The 18,498-nt window shown below is 47.7% G+C and overlaps 1 protein-coding gene across 4 annotated transcripts in view; it reads right to left on the bottom strand.

Annotated features, from left to right (window-relative positions):
* Positions 1-18,498, bottom strand: part of LOC147905306 (protein CNGC15b-like) — a 62,657-nt gene that overhangs the window by 14,765 nt on the left and 29,394 nt on the right. For 2 of the 4 annotated variants that reach the window (XM_087399022.1, XM_087399098.1), the window contains exon 3: positions 4,914-5,126. In XM_087399022.1, coding sequence (XP_087255148.1) covers positions 4,914-5,126 — 213 coding nt within the window. The remainder of the gene's footprint in view (positions 1-4,913; positions 5,127-18,498) is intronic. The other 2 variants (XM_087399164.1, XM_087399225.1) reach the window with 1 other exon arrangement.

Below are 18,498 nucleotides of genomic sequence, written 5' to 3'. Positions count from 1 at the left end.
CCTGAATAGTTCGATTCATCCGCTCACTTGCACCATTTTGAGATGCATTATGAGGGGCTGTGAGTTCCTGTTTGATGCCCTTAGCTTCGCAAAACTGCACAAAAGCATGTGACACATACTCACCCCCATTATCGGATCTGAGGCATTTCAGCCTACGACCTGTCCGATTCTCAACCTGAGCGACAAACTTCTTGAAAGCATCTAAGGCATCGCCCTTATGCTTCAAGAAATAGACCCACACTTTGCGTGTGGCATCATCAATGAAAGTAATAAAATATTTTGCACCCCCTAGTGATAACTGTGGCATCTCACACAAATCAGTGTGCACTAGATCAAGCGGTGCTCTATTCTGGGGAGTTCTCCTCTTATGAGGAGTCACAGAATGCTTGCCAAATATGCAATGATCACAAGTAGGCAAATCTGAAAAAGAAAGAGACGGCAGATAACCCAAACGTGACAGTTCTTGCATTCCTTTAACAGACATGTGTCCCAACCGGCTATGCCACAATGAAACCTTTGGCAGCTCGGTTATGGCAACAACATGATTACCCACACTGGAAACATAAAGAGGATACAAGGTATCACTCTTAAAACCCTCAGCCACTACAGCCTGGCCATCAGTAATCACCCATTTGGAATCCCCAAATGTGGTGTGGTAACCACTGTCATCCAATAAGCCAGTGCTAGTCAGATTTTTCTTGATTTGCGGCACATGGCGGACACCATCAAGCATAAATATGCGTCCATCTTGCCAATCCCTGCAATCTGACATGCATAGTTGTTCCCAAGATGAACAACTCCATAAGTACCTGTGTAGGAAGTAAACCACTCCCTATGAGGAGTAACATGAAAAGAAGCACCTGAGTCCAAGAGCCAGGTGTGCATGTCATGGCCATCAATAACCAAAGCATGTGCTATTACAGCAGAAGAGCATAAAACATCATGTATGTCACTGTCACTGTCCTCTGCTGCAACATTCACTGCATCCAAGTCATCTGCCTTGGCCTTGCCTTTGCCTTTGCTTCCATTGCCTGCATCCTTTGTTTCAGCCTTCTTGGCTTTCTGATCCCGTATGAACTTGAAGCACTTAGACTTCACATGTCCCTTCTTGCCACAATAAAAGCATTCAATATCCTTTTTACCACGGGACTGACTGCGGGATTTGGACTTACCAGCAGATCTGCCCTTCTGCTGAGTCCTGCCTCTATCCTGTACCTACAAGGCATTTGAAGACTTGCTGCTCGCATTATTCTTCCTGCTCATCTCCTCCATAAGGAGAGAGCTCTCTACATCAGCATACATAAGAGTGACATTCGAATTTGACAGGGTGGTCTTGAAAGTGTCCCAACTCTCAGGGAGGGTACACAACAAGAAAGTAGCCTTGAACTCCTCATCAAGGTTCAATCCCTGTGCAATAAGCTGTGTAAAGATGGCATTGAACTCACTCAAGTGTGAGGTCATAGCTGTACCTTCCTTCATGCGAAGATCCAGCTTCTTCAACCAATAAACCTTACTGGCTGAGCTCTTTTGGGCATACAACTCTTCTAGCCTCTGCCATAGGCCATAAGAGGTCTTTTCAGCCTGAACACATTGAACACAAGAGTATCAGAAATAGTGAGCATGATAGCTGCTCTTGTGGACAAATCAAGCTCTTCCCAGTCATCATTTGTCATGTCAGATGGCTTGACACCCTTCACCCTTATGGGCTTAGAAATCTTCTTTAACAGAAGTACATTCAAACATTGTTCTGCCCATAATGCATAATTGTGTGCCCCTTCCAATTTCTTTATGTTCAGAATTGATGATTCACTTCCCCCTGATGCCATATCAGATAAGGAAAGTACCTGACTCCCTGTAAGTCAAGAAAGACTGAATAAAATTCTGATTTCTCAGAAAAAACCTGCTCTATCAAGAGCCAGGAGCACTCACAATAGTGCTGTTTTTTACTATCAGAAAATCTGCAGCAAAACAGAAAATTCCCCCCAGTTACTGTACCTTCTGACACACTGTACCGTGCTCAAATAGGCATAAAAACAGTAATTTCAGAATGCTGCAGCTGCTCCACAAGTGCTTTAACAGTGCATAATCAGCTGACAAAGCACAAACACTGCTGTCCTGATCACTTCTCCCACCTCAGATGAGGTATTGCACTGATTTAATATGCATAAACCACTTGGCATACACCAAAAAAAATCTGACACTTCAGCCTGTCACAAAACCTGCAACAGAAAATGGGATAAATCCCAAGCAATCACCCTTCTGCCAAGGGGATAAAATGCATCTGAAGATCTCTGTCGGTAACCCAAGTGCTCTCAAACAAAATCTGGGCAAAAGCCCCTTGATCTGACACCTGAACCAAGTGAAGAACACCTCAACACTGAGGTAGCATGCAATGTGAAAATCTCTCTGACAAAATCAACCAACAGTGTAATGCATATACTGCCCTGTGTAGAAATGACATACACAGATCCCAACGTACAAACACTCAATGAGGAACCTTTTGAGCACTGTCAACGATGGACAGTTAGGGACCGAGTAAACTCGATGCGCCCTGGCCAAGCGTGGCTCAATTGAAGTTCTCTGAGTGTTGCACAAGAAATGTGACCTGCATGAAAATGTCACCTCCACACTGCGGAAATCGAGGCAAATGTGTGCTCTCTGGCACTACACTACCTCAAGGCATACAAAGCATCAACTGCCAGGCAAAAGCCCTATGATTTGCTCACCCGAAAACTGAGATTCAAGCCCAGTAAAAGCATAAAAGTCCTCTGCAAAATCAAGGCATTTCCTTCACGAAAACAGATAACTGTGCAATCAACCACACACTGTGGTTCTCTTCACCTCAAGCACGAGGTAAATGAAGGTACTTGCTGTACTTTCAAGAAAACACAGTTTTGAGAACTGAAAGATGATCCTGAATGAAGAGCAGAGAGCTCTTTCTCCTTCTTTTTCTTCCAAAAAAAATTCTGTGCCTGCTATACTTCCTGTACCTGCGCAGTCCTGCTGTACTTCCTGTACCTGCGTACGTGTGCAGGGTACGGAATCCCAGAAGAGAGAAAAGAAAAAAAAATTTTCGAAAGTTCTTCCCTGATGCAGCTCCTTGTAGGTACGGCAGTACGGACGACCATACGTCCGTACTGTTTTGTACGGCGCGCGAAAAGGCCTGCACCCACGCGTGCGCCTGCACGATGCGCTGCCGCTGCAGCCCGCACTGCCTCTGAGCTCACGCTGCCGGTGTCCACACGTGCGCGCCGCCTTGCTGCTCGCAGATCTGCTGCAGCCCGCGGGGCTGTACGGGCGACTCCTGTCCGTACGGATGTACGGACGACGTACGTCCGTACACCTGCGCGCCGCCTCTGCTGTCCCGCTGGCCCGCGATGCGCCCTCACTGCCCCGCTGCAGCCCGTGCTGCCTGCGCAATGCCAAGCTCCGCCACGCTGCCTGAAGGCACGAGTCCCGAGGGGGTAGAGGAAGAGGCAGGCCGGGGTAGAGAGGAAGTAAGGCTCTGATACCAGTTGAGAGGGAAGGAAACAGAGATAAGAGCAAAGGGGAAGAGAGTGAGAGAGAGTGAGAGACTCAAATGTACGGGTGTGAAGTGATGAGCCACACCACAAACTCATTAGTTTTATTAGGATTAGGTTTTACCCTATGACTGTCTTAAGACAGTCATAGATGTCCTATCTTTAATAAAGGGGTGGCAATGTGCCTTTACCCCAACACTTGTCCTCCTGAATGTAGGCCTAAGGCTCCCCCTTTGCTGCTCCTGTCTGCTGTCCTGAGGGCTGCTCCAAGTGATGATCACAACACCTTGCTGCCCTAGAAGACAGCCAAGGTCCAGCCTCTAGGGAACTCAGTCTGCAGCACACCTTCCACTCTCCTTCACCCCCAATGTGAGGCCCAAGGGAGTGGCTTCTGGCTGCTCCTGTCTGCTCCTGATCTTGCTGGATAGTTGGATATGAAATGAGGCCCAGGGCCTCTAGGCCCCCTTGAACCAACCGACCAGCCAGCCCTAAATGGGCCAACTGGCTGGTCTGTTTGGGCCGACCAGTCTGCCCCCCCCCCCCCCCAAGTCTGTAAAACCGACCTGGTTGGGGCTTTTCTTCAGACCCTATATAAGGGCCCTAGCCAGGCCCTTTTAGGCTGCTGCTAGGCTGCCCTTTTGTTGCTGCTGGAGACCCTCTTGCAGGGTTCATACCTGCCCACAGACCCCCGCCATGCAGCCGTACATGCAGCCGTACTGCAGCCGTACAGGTCCGCGCACCCTGCTGATGTCATTGTGCCTCCAACGATCTGCACAATCTTGTACAGCCACGCGTCATCACCCGGACTTAGAGATGCTGCCATCCCGTACTGTTCCTTCAGGGATCCTCCTCTATTGGCAGTGAGGTGCTGCCCATGTGGCAGCCCCCTCCCTCTCTCTTCTGCCCTAGGTCTCCCTCCCCCATGCTCTCCTCATATGGGGGCTTACAGATGGGGAGGTGACCATTCCAACAGTAGAGGTACACCACGTGGATGCCGCGGCCAAACTACATGGTTAAACTAACCAGCTTGTCTTCTCGAAGAGACAAATCCTCCCACACCTCTGAGGTTACGTCGAGCAACAAGTGTTGCTGACATCTTTAATGGATTTTTCTATCCAAGAAAGGTTGTCTTGTCACCATATGCAAGCAGGCAGCAATAATTGGCATATAAAACAGAATTATTTCATCAAGCAATCAAGCTGTAACATCCCCTAGCTAACCAACTTGGCCTTGACAACATCTAAGTGACCCCGAAAGTACCGAAAAACAATTGTAATGCAGGTATTGACCTAATAGAACAGCGAATGTACAAAATAATCAAATTTCCATTTTTTAATTCATGCGAGTGAAGGGATAAAAAATCACAGATGGTGTATGTCCAAGCATACTCACATGGCTGGCAAGCATGTACAAAACCAAATTGTATGCAGCTCCAGCCCATGCTGTTTCTGTAACTACACCAGCTGTCTTCACAATCTGTGATGTTAACGGAAAGATCAAAAATAACCTTGGAAGGTATTGAAGAAAAACTACGAATCGCAGGGCATTTTTGGTCTGATACACACGTATTCCTTTTGAAGCTGGCACAATTATCCAAATAACCACCTACGAAAGGCAACAACCCATAAGTAGCATCTTTTACACTCACAATAAAAACTTGCAATCAGAACTTGCACATTTACATGAGAAAATCAACTGGGAAATCGTATTTTATACAAGCCTGAAGGTAAGAAATGTCAAGGAAAATCAGTCTGCAAATCAACCTTAACAAAGTTCTATGTGGCAACCGGAACAAGATTGAGACCATCTGTCATTTCCCTCCTAGCCTTGTTATGCATTTGTAATTTGGGAATGTAACTCAAGGTCGTAAGACATTTAATACACGACACATTAGACACACTTCAAACACGGGTGTCTAAAGTGCCTTTAAGATAACATACTTAATACACAATTGATTGGTGTGCCAGGTCACTATATGGACCGCAATCAAGAGTTAGAAAGTCAACACCACTACAGTGGGGGGCAGCTCGAGGATGTTTGCATCAAGATTGCTCAGGATCACTGGTGGGTACGTGACAAAAGGTAGTGGTGCCATGTGGTGCTACCAAAGATGGGTTTGTGTACCAGGATGGTTCTTTTATGCAGGACTGGACGTGGACGAGCAGGAACCACTGGTTGAAAGACCAAGTGACGACAATGACCTTGTATTGTTCCATAAGGCTTCTTCATGGGAGCTAATGGAGTATCTGCAGCGGAGAGTTGGAATCAACTCACGATGCGTCAGTGAGAGGGGTGTTGGGAGTATAGATGGTCACCTCCTCAGTTGTGAGCCTCCACATGAGGAGGGCATGGGGAAGGTGGACCAGGGTAGGTTAGGGGCCAAAATGGACTGCCATGTGGGCAGCAAGCAATCAAAGAGCAAAACAGGAAATGGGGCTGCCACAGGGGCAGCACATAGGCTGCCATGTGGGCAGTGCAACAAGACGATTACCCGACAGGTTGGAGCCTCCTTGGTGTACAAGAATTGTACGGAACAGCCCGTGGCATGTACGGCACTTTGGAGCAGAATTGAAATCCTGGAGCAAGTCGTCTAGATCCCGAGACCCTGCAGCAACAATACTGACAGTTGTGCATGTTGTACGGACAGGTCCAAGTGGCTGTGGGGATCTTCACAGGGCAAAGCAGCCTAGGCTAGTGGCTGGCTAATCAACAGACCCAAGTCGGGCCTGACCAGGCGGCTATTTTGGTTCTCTTTGGGCCTATAAAAGGGAACCCTCCAAGGCTCATTGTTCACCCATTTGTGAGCAGCAAGGGAAGAGGCTGAGTATGTTATACAAAAGAGTCCACAATGTCTTCACGATTGACTGTCCTCAAGAATAGCAATGAAGACGGGATCAAGGGGCCTTATGAAGGGCTGTCCAGGAGGATCAGCCAGAAGGTGTGATTGGGCGGCATGTTTACGAGGCCAACTCAAGCTCTAGGAGAGCACGCAGGCCAAGTGTTTTGGAAGTGCCACGAATACATGACCTCACAGTACCCCCTCCCCCACTCAAAGCTGACCACTCATTTCTAGCCTTTAGCATCTCTGCTACTATGCCAGCCACAGATAGAGCTCCTACCATGATTAATGAGGGGCTAATGGCCCTTGATACACGCATAAGACACGTGGCTTTGAATGGGTGAATCCCATAAGTACTACGGTGAATTGAAGATCCTAGAATATAAGGAGGAATTAGGAGACCCTCCCCATATCCCAGCCGGCTCTTTTTGGGAGTGGGGAGGCATAGCATGGCTAGGAGGCGAGGGTGTGGGACCCCTCGTACTCGGCGCTCCCTGTGACACATGGCAGCTATGCGACGGCTACCTACAATCGAGCTAGAGCCACTGCTTCCGACGGCATTGAATTTGGACATGAGACACTTATTCTATTAATAAAAATGTACATGCACCTGTCTAAGTCCTAGGGGCAATAGGAAGGGAAGGGTGCATTAAGATGCATTGAATGGTAGATGCATGGGTCATAGGTTAAGGGTAGGTGTAAATGGGAAGATGGAACTTGAGTGATCTCAAGGGACATTAATGAAAGGGTATCACCCTTCGTTGTGAATCTCACGTAGCATTCTCTATTCACCTTGCATTCATCCGCCATCTCTCATACATTTTGCATGTAGGTCGAAATAGAAACAAGTACTCTCACAAGGGCGCTCTTCCCCATTGGAGGACCGATTGGCATTCAAATTTTGCATGCATTGCACCCATTTGCATTCACGAGAAGTTTGGTTCTTCACATTTGGTATCAGAGCAGCGACAATCCACGAAAGGGCCAGCAGGAGAAGAGGAAGAGTGCAGCGAGACAGTGTTGAAAAATAGAAGGGAATGAATCACTCAAACCTCCAGCCAAGATCTCTCCTGCTCTTCTTGACACTCAACTCAGATAACTGATCACAGATGCAATAAACACGCACTCAGAGATAACTTAGACAGAGAGAGAGAATATATTCATCCACTGGATGGTGGGCAGAAAACTGGCTCCAGGGGAGCAATACAAAACTCAGCCAAGTGCTGAGGAGAACTGAAGGAACTCTCTCTGTCACAAGAGACCAGCTCTAAGTGCACAGCACAGCCTATGACTGAGGCTTTCTGTCCTGCACTAGATGCTGGATTGGAGGCAAGTGTGGACCTTTTATAGGCACTGCCCAGGCCTTCTGGACTGGCCGACCAGCAGGGTCGGTCCCCTGACTGGTGGCTGACCAGAATGTTCTGGAAATCCAACCAGGGTCGGCCCTGGTCGGTGGCCCTGGTTGGGCCCACTGGCCCTGCCACAGGCCCCTATAAAAGGGTGCCCTGTGCAGCCAGTCCATGAGACTGTTGATGCTTCCAGGGAGGCACAGGGCCCCCCCTTAATTTTCTGCTGTTTGCAGACAGCAACCAGCCCGTGTGCTGGTTGCCTATGATGTCTGTCTGGGTCTCTCTTTCCCATCCCTCCTATCTCTCACTGCCCCTTGTCCCCTCAAAACGAGGGCTCACAGGTGGGCACAGTGAGTCTCTAACAGACAGAGGGCGAAAGCATGCAAAACAAAGACACGGACCGCAAGCGCAGCATGGAAGAAGGGTCCGTACTAGCAAGCCACGTGTAAGAATGCTTGCGCAAGAGAAGGCGTGCGCACGCAAAAGACAGGCTACCGGACGGAAGAGGTGCAACGCTCTGAAGATGCCGCACGATGATACGCTAAGAGACGCAACGCTTTGAAGATGCCGAACGATGAGGGCACGCTTTGACCACGGCCGGCACAACAATCATGAGACCCTGAAGGCTGAAGGCTGACAACAAATTCCGACGGAAGGGTGGCAACAAACTCCGGCAGAAGCAAAATGTGATGCAAGGCTACCTGCAGATTGTCCTCTTGTATGCAACCTTTGAATTCTGGAGTCTCTGAGGTAAGGGCTTTCTCTGATTTTTTGAATCTTTGGACGGGGAACGGGGCGTTCTAACGGGATGACCCGCCCCTTCCTAACGGGGTGACCCCCCCCCCCCCCGGGCATGCGAATAGACCCTTAAAACCCTTAAACCGTGGGGAAAAGAGACCCACCCCCCCCCCCCGTTCTCCCCCACGGAAAGTCGGATCGAAACAAGATTTTAAGGGGGTGATCCACCCATCAAGTTCCCCCTATAACATTATCTAGAGCGCCAATCCGCTCAAAACAAGTAGCCCAAACGGAGTAAAGTACTTGACTTTTGCTGTAAAATAAACCCCTCTTCTGAAATTACAGCAAGTCATTTTTTCTCTTGTATTACTAAAAGGAAAGAATGGAAGGAGAAGGGATACTTGAAATGAACTTGTCCTTTTTCCTCCACTACCAGAAGGAGATAGGGAGAGAACACTGATAGAATCTCTATTCTCTAACACACACTCAGATCACGGGCGATGGCATCTGTTATTTCCTCCCAGCCTTCTCTCGTAGATCGCACGTTTTTCAATTCATACGTCCTTTTTCTTCCTCATGCATATCCACGAGACCCTCATTTCCCTAGATGGTTCCCCTTGCCAAATGTCATCACTTTAGCCTTTCCACTTGGTGCACCATTTACCCCTCTCTTGGGGCACATTTAAAACCACTTGCCCCTTGGCATTATTGCACATTTAGGTGCACCTAGGCCTTAGCACTCAGAACCACCTAGTCAATGCCATTTCACCCTCACCTAGGACCTTGGCAGTTACTTCTCTTGACCGTTTCATTTACGCACATTAACTATTACAAAAGTTGGTCATCTAAGAGAAAATGCCCACCGATCTTTCCAAGGTCATGCTATCTCGGCTAGAGCATAACATTCCTTCCCTCTTCAAGCATCAGCGTCCTCGATGATGAAATCTGGGAACATTCTCCGTAACTGGTATACGGATTCCCAGGTAGCTTCTGATAGAGGCTGACCATGCCCTCCGCCTCTTCAGTAAAACTCATTCTATAGGGAGGCCTATTTACAGGTTCTACCCCCGGGATCAGTTCAATCTTATGCTGAACTTTCCGCTCTGGAGGTAACCCATAAGGTAGTTCATCCCTAAAACAGTCAGAGAACTCCTCTGTTATAAGATTAGCCAGCTTGGCCATCTCACCACTTTGCGTAACATCAGTGCTAGCCGAAGAATCATCAACCGGTTCTACCGATGCTGTGCAAAGGAATAAAAACTCTACTTGAGCTTTTCGGATTTCCATCACGGAAACCAACGGTCCCTGAGGTATATCTTTTTCACCTCGCAAGACATAAAGCACATCATTCATCTTGAATTGATATACGTGCTTTTTCCAATCAATGGCTGGATTCTTCTTAGAATGCCATGCCATACCCAGGGCTATATCTGCATGAGCAAGCTTGGTCATTTCAAAATCAAGCTTCTCAGCATAGTCCTGAATACGAAGTTCCAACTGGGTAACCCTTTGGTCCCATACTTCAGTTGAACTTCCATCTGCCATCCTGACTGTATACGCATAGTCAGATGGACTTGTCTTTAATTTCAGCCTCTTCACGAGCTTGGAGTTAATCACATTGTGAGTTGACGCCGAGTCAAACAACACAATGCCATCATGATTGGCCACTTGCCCTTTCATTTTAATTCTCCGTATCATTAAAGGCTGTATACCCCGTTGCTGCAGGCTTAGATAGGATGTTATCAGGTGCACTCGTCACTAGCTTAGCAACAGACACACATAACAAACAAGGTACTAACCTCTGAGAAGGTCCCGCCAATTGCATCTGCATATGTTCCGCATTGGGACTCTCCTGCATTTCCACGTCGCATTCAGATATCATCATATTAGCCGTGCGACGGTCTTTATTCAGTGGACAATCCTTCCACTGATGTCGCTGAAGGCAGCCGAAGCACAATCCTTCCTTTCTAGCTTTCTCTTTTTGTTCAGGGGTCAACAAGGACTTTGACCAAGCCCGCGCTGCCATTGGAGTTAATTTCCTTTTCACCCCAACGGTGGTACTTGTTTTTACTGGTCCCTCAACCGGCTTCACCTGCTTGGTTTGGCCACTTGGCTGCGAGATACTTGTCTTTGAAGTCCATTTCCTCTGAAATCCCCCTTTTTTCTTGTACTCATACTGAGTCCCTACCTGCACAAATCCACCAGATCTGCCTCTGGCATCCTCATAGTTCAGGGCTACTGCAATAGATTCATCTAATGTAGTCACATAGTTAGCCTGAACTTCCATTTTAATCTTGTCGTTCAGTCCATAGATATAGTCTTTTAACTGAACCGACATAGGGAGAGGGTCTGTTATTTTCATGACACATTCCCTGAATTTGTCAGTGTACTCTGCCACCGACAGGCTCCTCTGACGAAGATTTCTATAAGCATCCCAAGCTCGGGATTCTTCATCAGGTGGGAGAAAGTGCTTCTTAAATTCAGCTTTAAACCCTTCCCAGGTGGTAGGAGCAACTTGATCCTTCTGTTGCTTTATCCACCATCTATCCGCTGCCTCAATAAACAGGTGAGTGGCCTCACGGATTTTCTTTAGATCAGATCTGATTTCACAAATGGCGAAGGCTTCTTCCCACTTGTGTAACCAAACCTCGATCACATCAAACTGCGCTCGGTCATCCGACCAGCGTACTTCTCCGGTCTATAATTAGCGATATTAGGCACTTTGACCCTCGCGCGCTCTGATGAATGTATACTGGGCTCTGGCTCTGCTGGAGCTTTGCCCTTATCAATTCTAGACGGTCTAGCCGACAAGGCTTGCACCATCTCCCTGATCTCATTCTGACCAGCGTTCACTTGAAGCTGCTGGTTCATAATCTGCTGTAAAGCATCTTCTAATATCGAAATCCTACCGATCAAAGTAGGTGCTGTGTGATGTGACATTTGTTGTGTAGACCGTGCTCTAGACTCACTAGGATTCACCCTCGAAATATGTCCTTCTGCCTCCATAGCTTAAAAAGGGAAAATGGGTTTTTTTTTTTTTTTCAGTCTTTTCTAGAACCCAAATAAAATATATATACACCTCTTTTCTATTTTGCTTTCCTGTTTTTCTTTCTCCTGCACACTAAACTCCCAAATATATAATACTCTGAACATTCCTTTTACGGTGCAAGAATAACAGGACCATATATAAAACTGTAAAAGCTGTATCAAAAGAAGGTGCTCCCTGATTTTCTCCTCGAAATGTCGATTGATCCCCCTTGTCGTATTTATCTCTGGTTCGCTTTTTTTTATATATCCCGAGTTCAACGATCGGGTTTTAAGCATCATGGGCTAACCACGATCTTTTCCCTCCACCTGAAAGTAGTACCCAGACCTAGGCACGTGCGTGGAATTTACAGGCACAATGTTCGTAGCAGCGTCCACAGCCAACTGCGCTCAGAGTTATCTGGTAGATCACACGGCCAGCATCGACGTCTACGTCCTGACCCTTCGCATTCGTCACGTCAACTGTGACCCCCACGCCTTCGCCCCGTTCCGCCTCCTATAATCTCCACGCAGTCGCCCGTCGATATTCCACCAAGGAGCTCATTGCTGACTAACCGAGTTCCCGTAACTCGTTGACGGGCCACGTTCTGATGGAGGAAGGCCTGCAGCAAAGGTGCGTCAATCCTACGCCACGCCGTCACAGCCGAACGTCCACATAAGACGACCGTCGATGCTTGCTCGAAATCTTGCACCACCAAAGGTCCCCCGTCACGGACAGCCCGCGTTACCTCTGCTCCCAGCCTACAATCGTCTTCTGCATGGTCTTCGTGGAGCACGTCGACGAGCAGCCGCTGAACTTTCCCCGCCTGCTGTCCGTCACAGCGTAACGAGCCTCCTTCCCTTACCTTCACCTCTGATACCAATTGATAGAATCTCTATTCTCTAACACACACTCAAATCACGGGAGATGGCATCTGTTATTTCCTCCCAGCCTTCTCTCGTAGATCGCACGTTTTTCAATTCATACATCCTTTTTCTTCCTCATGCATATCCACGAGACCCTCATTTCCCTAGATGGTTCCCCTTGCCAAATGTCATCACTTTAGCCTTTCCACTTGGTGCACCATTTACCCCTCTCTTGGGGCACATTTAAAACCACTTGCCCTTGGCATTATTGCACATTTAGGTGCACCTAGGCCTTAGCACTCAGAACCACCTAGTCAATGCCATTTCACCCTCACCTAGGACCTTGGCAGTTACTTCTCTTGACCGTTTCATTTACACACATTAACTATTACAAAAGTTGGTCATCTAAGAGAAAATGCCCACCGATCTTTCCGAGGTCATGCTATCTCGGCTAGAGCATAACAAACACCATCACCTCCTCTTGAAGAGGATAATGCAAATGAGAGTTACACACATATTGAGTATGATAACCCACGTATAGAATTACCTTCATGTTAAAAATGACCCAACAGAGGGTACGCACAGTGGAAGACTTATAGTAATGCCCAGGAGCTCACACAGTGTGGTGTGGGGTGTGTGGAATCACAAACTTCTTAACTTAATGTGCATAATATAGATGTGCAGACTCATCAATAGACAATGAACCAGCCAGATAGAGAAACCACCAAAATATATATTTCCGTCCAAAACTATGGACACAATACAAAAGAGATAGATCTAGAGTCCCACCAATGGTGTGGTCCTCTGATCTTACCACAAGGTCCTCCTCCTATCTGTTGGATATCTCTAGACTCGAGCCCGCGTGCTCCACCTCGAGCTTCTGTAGACTTTCCGTCCAGTTTGTTCTTCTCCACCTTACTGCCTGTGAATCAGCCTAGGTGGGCAGCCCCTGCCAAGCTTTGTCTGCAGCACACAGGTCCCTGTTCCACTGCTCCAACCGGCTTGTGAATGGCTGCTCCAGAAGGTATGATGATCACAACACCTTGCTGCCCTAGAAGACAGCCAAGGTCCCAGCCCTTAGGGAACTCAGTCTGCAGCACTCCTTCAACTCTCCTTTACCTCCAAGATGAGGCCAAAGGGAATGCCTTCAGGCTGCTCCACTTTCTGCTGGATGTTGGATAAATAATGGGGCATGAAGCCCCTCCTTTTATAGGCCTAGGGGCCTGTCAAAAACCCGACCAGTCTGTCCCAATCTGGGCCAACTGGACAGACCAGGTTGGCTGGCCCAACCGACCTGGTTGGCTCAGCCCAACCAGCCCTTGTAAGGGCTCACAAAACTAGGGTCCTTTGGCCCACACTTCTAGGGCTTTTGGCCCTCCAATCAAGGCAGGGACCCAGCCTATATAAGGCATGCCACTGCCCACTGGTAGCCCCATTTGCTGCTCTACCAGGCCCCATGCAGTCCCGTACACCTGCGCTCCTGACCTGCCATGTCAGTGCCTGTTTACCCTGTTCTCCTGATCTGCCACGTGTGCGCCTCAGCTCTGTACTATTCCGTACTGTTGCTGATGTCATCCGTGGTCTCTTCTCTTGGGTCCCTACTGCTGTCCTCTGCTCCGCCTTATGCTCCTGCAGATCAGCCAGGTACCCGCCTCTCTTCTTTTGGGGCACATCCTGGCCTAGGTCTCCCTCCCCCACGCTCTCCTCATTTGGGGGCTTACAGATGGGGAGGTGACCTTTCCAACATCCCCTCTCACCGACACATCTCGGCCCAATGCCAACACGTCGATGAAGATGCTCCAGTAACTCCCTAGTCGTAGTCCTCTGGAACCTTTCAGTGTCGAAATCTTTTCCTGGCTTTTCATCCAGTGGCTCCTGCTCCACCAGGTTCGGTTCTGCTTCCGCACACCATCCTAGTACACAGGTCCATCTTTGGTAGCACCTCTTGGTACCACCTCCTTCAGTCACGTTCCCGCCTCTGAACTCGAGCAATCCAGCCGTCACGATCTTCCAGTCATCCCCCTCATAATGAGTGAACAACCTGGAGTCTTCCAGGCACCATGCTTTGAGGGTTTGTTTCACCCCATCCTTCCTTTGGCAAGGTCTGCGACAAAAGTACATCTCCAGATAACCTGGACTGCGAACTTTAAACGCACCTGACTGAACTTGAGTCACCCTCCTTCTCGCAAGGGCACAATCCTCCAGTCATGGAAGTCCATTCCCAAGAGCTTCTGAATCAGGGTCGTCCTTCAGCAAGGTCCCTGCCTTCATGCTCCCACACCTGTGAGCCTCCTACTTGGGCTCTGATACCAAGTTAAAAATGACCCAACAGAGGGTACGCACAACGGAAGACTTATAGTAATGCTCAGGAGCTCAAACCGTGTGGTGTGGGGTGTGTGGAATCACAAACTTCTTAACTTAATGTGCATAATATAGATGTGCAGACAGCCAAGGTCCCAACCCTTAGGGAACTCAGTCTGCAGCACTCCTTCAACTCTCCTTTACCTCCAAGATGAGGCCAAAGGGAATGCCTTCAGGCTGCTCCACTTTCTGCTGGATGTTGGATAAATAATGGGGCATGAAGCCCCTCCTTTTATAGGCCTAGGGGCCTGTCAAAAACCCGACCAGTCTGTCCCAATCTGGGCCGATTGGACAGACCAGGTTGGCTGGCCCAACCGACCTGGTTGGCTCAGCCCAACCAGCCCTTTAAGGGCTCACAAAACTAGGGCCCTTTGGCCCACACTTCTAGCGCTTTTGGCCCTCCAATCAAGGCAGGGGCCCAGCCTATATAAGGCATGCCACTGCCCACTGGCAGCCCCATTTGCTGCTCTACCAGGCCCCATGCAGTCCCGTACACCTGCGCTCCTGACTTGCCATGTCAACGCCTGTTTACCCTATTCTCCTGATCTGCCACGTGTGCGTCTCAGCTCTATACTATTCCGTACTGTTGCTGACGTCATCCGTGGTCTCTTCTCTTGGGTCCCTACTGCTATCCTCTGCTCCGCCTTATGCTCCTGCAGATCAGCCAAGTACCCGCCTCTCTTCTTTTGGGGCACATCATGCCCTAGGTCTCCCTCCCCCACGCTCTCCTCATTTGGGGGCTTACACCTTTCCAACACTTCATCTCTCCTTCAAGAATCTCTTGATATAGGGAGTTTCCCTTCAGAAATGAAGGGAGAAACGAGTCCATCCAAGAGCAAGGCGCTGAGTTTACGCCTTTAACCCAAAATCCCGTACACATGGATTATAATCCAAGTGCAAGAGGGAGAGAGGAGTCCCCCATTGATAAGCTAGTTACTTAGCTTAGCCATATGATTGAACAGTCCATTATGAAAAAATTTGGGACTAAGAGAGTGCTGAATTTTAGGGATGACGATTTAAGTAGCCCCTCGAAGAGAGCCAAATTCAACCTCGAGAGAGAATAGAGTTCCCAAAGTATGATGGAGCAAGAGAGGCGGATAAAATCCTCAATTGGATTCACCATTTTGAGGTATATTTTGCCCATCAAGTTAAGACCGACCACGAGAAGCTTGCTCTGGCCACACTGCATCTACAGAAGGATGCTTTGATGTGGTGGTTCTTATTACAAACCGGAGAAGAGCCTATTTTTCAATGGTCCAAATTTGTAGAGCAGCTTAAGGCCACTTTCATGCCTCCGAGGCATGAAGAAGAATTGACCTTCCGCTCGGAAAGGTTTAGGCAATTGAATAATGAGAGTAACGCTGAATTTACAGCTAGGTCCTGGAAACTCTCTTTAGAGTTACCTGAGAAGAGCAAGGATGATAGAAGGAAGAAGTATTTAGCAGCCCTAACCCTGAACGTGAGATATGAGGTTGAAATGTTCAACCCAACTACCTTGAAAGACCTCACTAAATTGGCTGAGATTGCTGAGAGGAAATTGAATCCTCGTAAACCCTTCAACAAAGGAGAGGAAAAAGCTATTGTACAAAATGTTAACAGCCAATCATGTCGTGGATGGATACCATTTCCTTCCATGATGACTAACGATTAGAAGAAAAAGCTAATTAAGGAGAGTAAATGTTTCGGATGTAAGAAACATAAGCCAGGGCATCCATGGCATAAATGTCCTACTCTATTAGCCAAAATTGCCAAAACGAATACTGTAAAGGGAAAGGCAAAGCATCCAAGCAAGAGGGTGAGGCTTCTACCTCCTCATCCCAAGGCTCTACTGTGAACATAGAACCAAGAGTAAATGCTATCCATTCAGCCAACACTGGTCTATGGATGTGTGAACTGAATAGAGAGTAGGCATATTCATTGTAGAGTATGGACAGAGAATAAATATTTTTCTCCTCCGTGTAGAGCGTCTGATAGGATGAATAGGGCTGAAATAGACGAGTTGGAAAAAGAGATTGAAGGTCTATAGTTTCTATAGACTAAGTAGTTCTCCATCGCAAAATCAACTATGGCCAAGGTCTACCTAGTTCAATAAGACATTTGGGTGAGAGAACATCTTTTAATACTGACCAGCTTGTTGAGAATATGTTTCAGCTTATTGAGCAGGTTACTATAAAGAGATTTCAGCAGCTTCGTATTCAGAAGAGGATTCTGAGCATGAAGAGATATTGAAGAGGCATTGCAGTGGTACTTCTGCATATTGAATATTCAGCATCAAGAGGAACCCGAACTTGAAGATGAGATTTAAGTTCTGATTCAGTTGAGATCGTGTACTACCAAGAGAAGACTATTTGCAGATTATGAAGAGGAGATGCAAATGCAGAAGTAAAAGAGAAGTGTACGCAAGAGAAAGAGACAAGAGAGGATCCAGAAGAGGACTTTTGTCCATTCAAGCAGGAGAGAGTCATGACAAGAGAAATCACTAATCCGTGATCAGTAGACATTAAAACATTATTATTTATTATATGCCAATGGTGTAACATATATATGTATTTATGATGGACACCCACCAATTTGTTATGGTGGTGGATCATCTCAGTAGATAGGACTAGTCAAGTTGGAGCCACTGCTTCAGACGGCATCAAATTTGGACATGAGACTTTTATTTATTAAATAAAAAGTGCACACACATGTGTAGGTCCTAGGGACAATAGGAAGGGAAGGGTGCATTAAGGTGCATTGAATGGTAGATGCATGGGTCATAGGTTAAGGGTAGGTGTAAATGGGAAGATGGAACTTGAGTGATCTCAAGGGACATTAATGAAAGGGTATCACCCTTCATTGTGAATCTCACGTAGCATTCTCTATTCACCTTGCATTCATCCGCCATCTCTCACACACTTTGCATGTAGGTCGAAATAGAAACAAGTACTCTCACGAGGGCGCTCTTCCCCATTGGAGGGCTAATTGGCATTCAAATTCTGCATGCATTGCACCCATTTGCATTCACGAGAAGTTTGGTTGTTTACAGCCCTAGCCCTAGTTCTAGCACAAATGTTCAACCATGCTATATGCCATGGCTTCACATGATTGGCCACACACTGGCTAAGATTTATGGATCAGTACTAGAGAGGGAGATCAGTAGTCATACAGAGGCACGGGGACAGCGGGCACTAGGACAGGCAAAATTCAGGAGACAGCACTCTACTCTAGATCAAATCTTCACTCCGAGGTCTATCATTGAGGAGGGGAGGTCCATACACCAGAAAGTCTACACATACTTCGTAGACTTTCGGAAGGCCTTTGACACGGTCCCACAATCCCGCATGATCAAAGGGACAGCACTCTACTCTAGATCAAATCTTCACTCTGAGGTCTATCATTGAGGAGGGGAGGTCCATACGCCAAAAAGTCTATCCATACTTCGTAGACTTTCGGAAGGCCTTTGACACGGTCCCACGATCCCGCATGATCAAAGAGACTACAAGAGATGCAGATTCTTGAGACATTGATTTGGGGTGTGATGAGCCTATATGAGTTAGTCAGTGGCAAGGTTCGTGCCCCGGGTGGTCTCTCAGTTTGGGTCGATAGCACGATTGGGGTGAAACAGGGCTGCCCCCTCTCACCAACTCTCTTTAGACTTTACATCGATGAGATCACGTCCTTCATAGATCACCTAGGAGGCGAGGATCTCTACTGGCTAACGTCATGATACAGATATTACTATACACTGATGAAATAGTCCTTATATCATCTTCGGCAGAAGGACTACAGCGACATCTGGAGGCCCTAGAGGTGTTCT

Source organism: Dipteris shenzhenensis, chromosome 1 (assembly GCF_047967505.1).
Source record: "Dipteris shenzhenensis isolate YYH24624 ecotype China chromosome 1, Dip_SZ_1.0, whole genome shotgun sequence".
NCBI classification, from domain to species: Eukaryota; Viridiplantae; Streptophyta; class Polypodiopsida; order Gleicheniales; family Dipteridaceae; genus Dipteris; species Dipteris shenzhenensis.
Note: the sequence above shows the minus strand (reverse complement) of the source record. Positions and strands in the feature narration are given on the sequence as shown.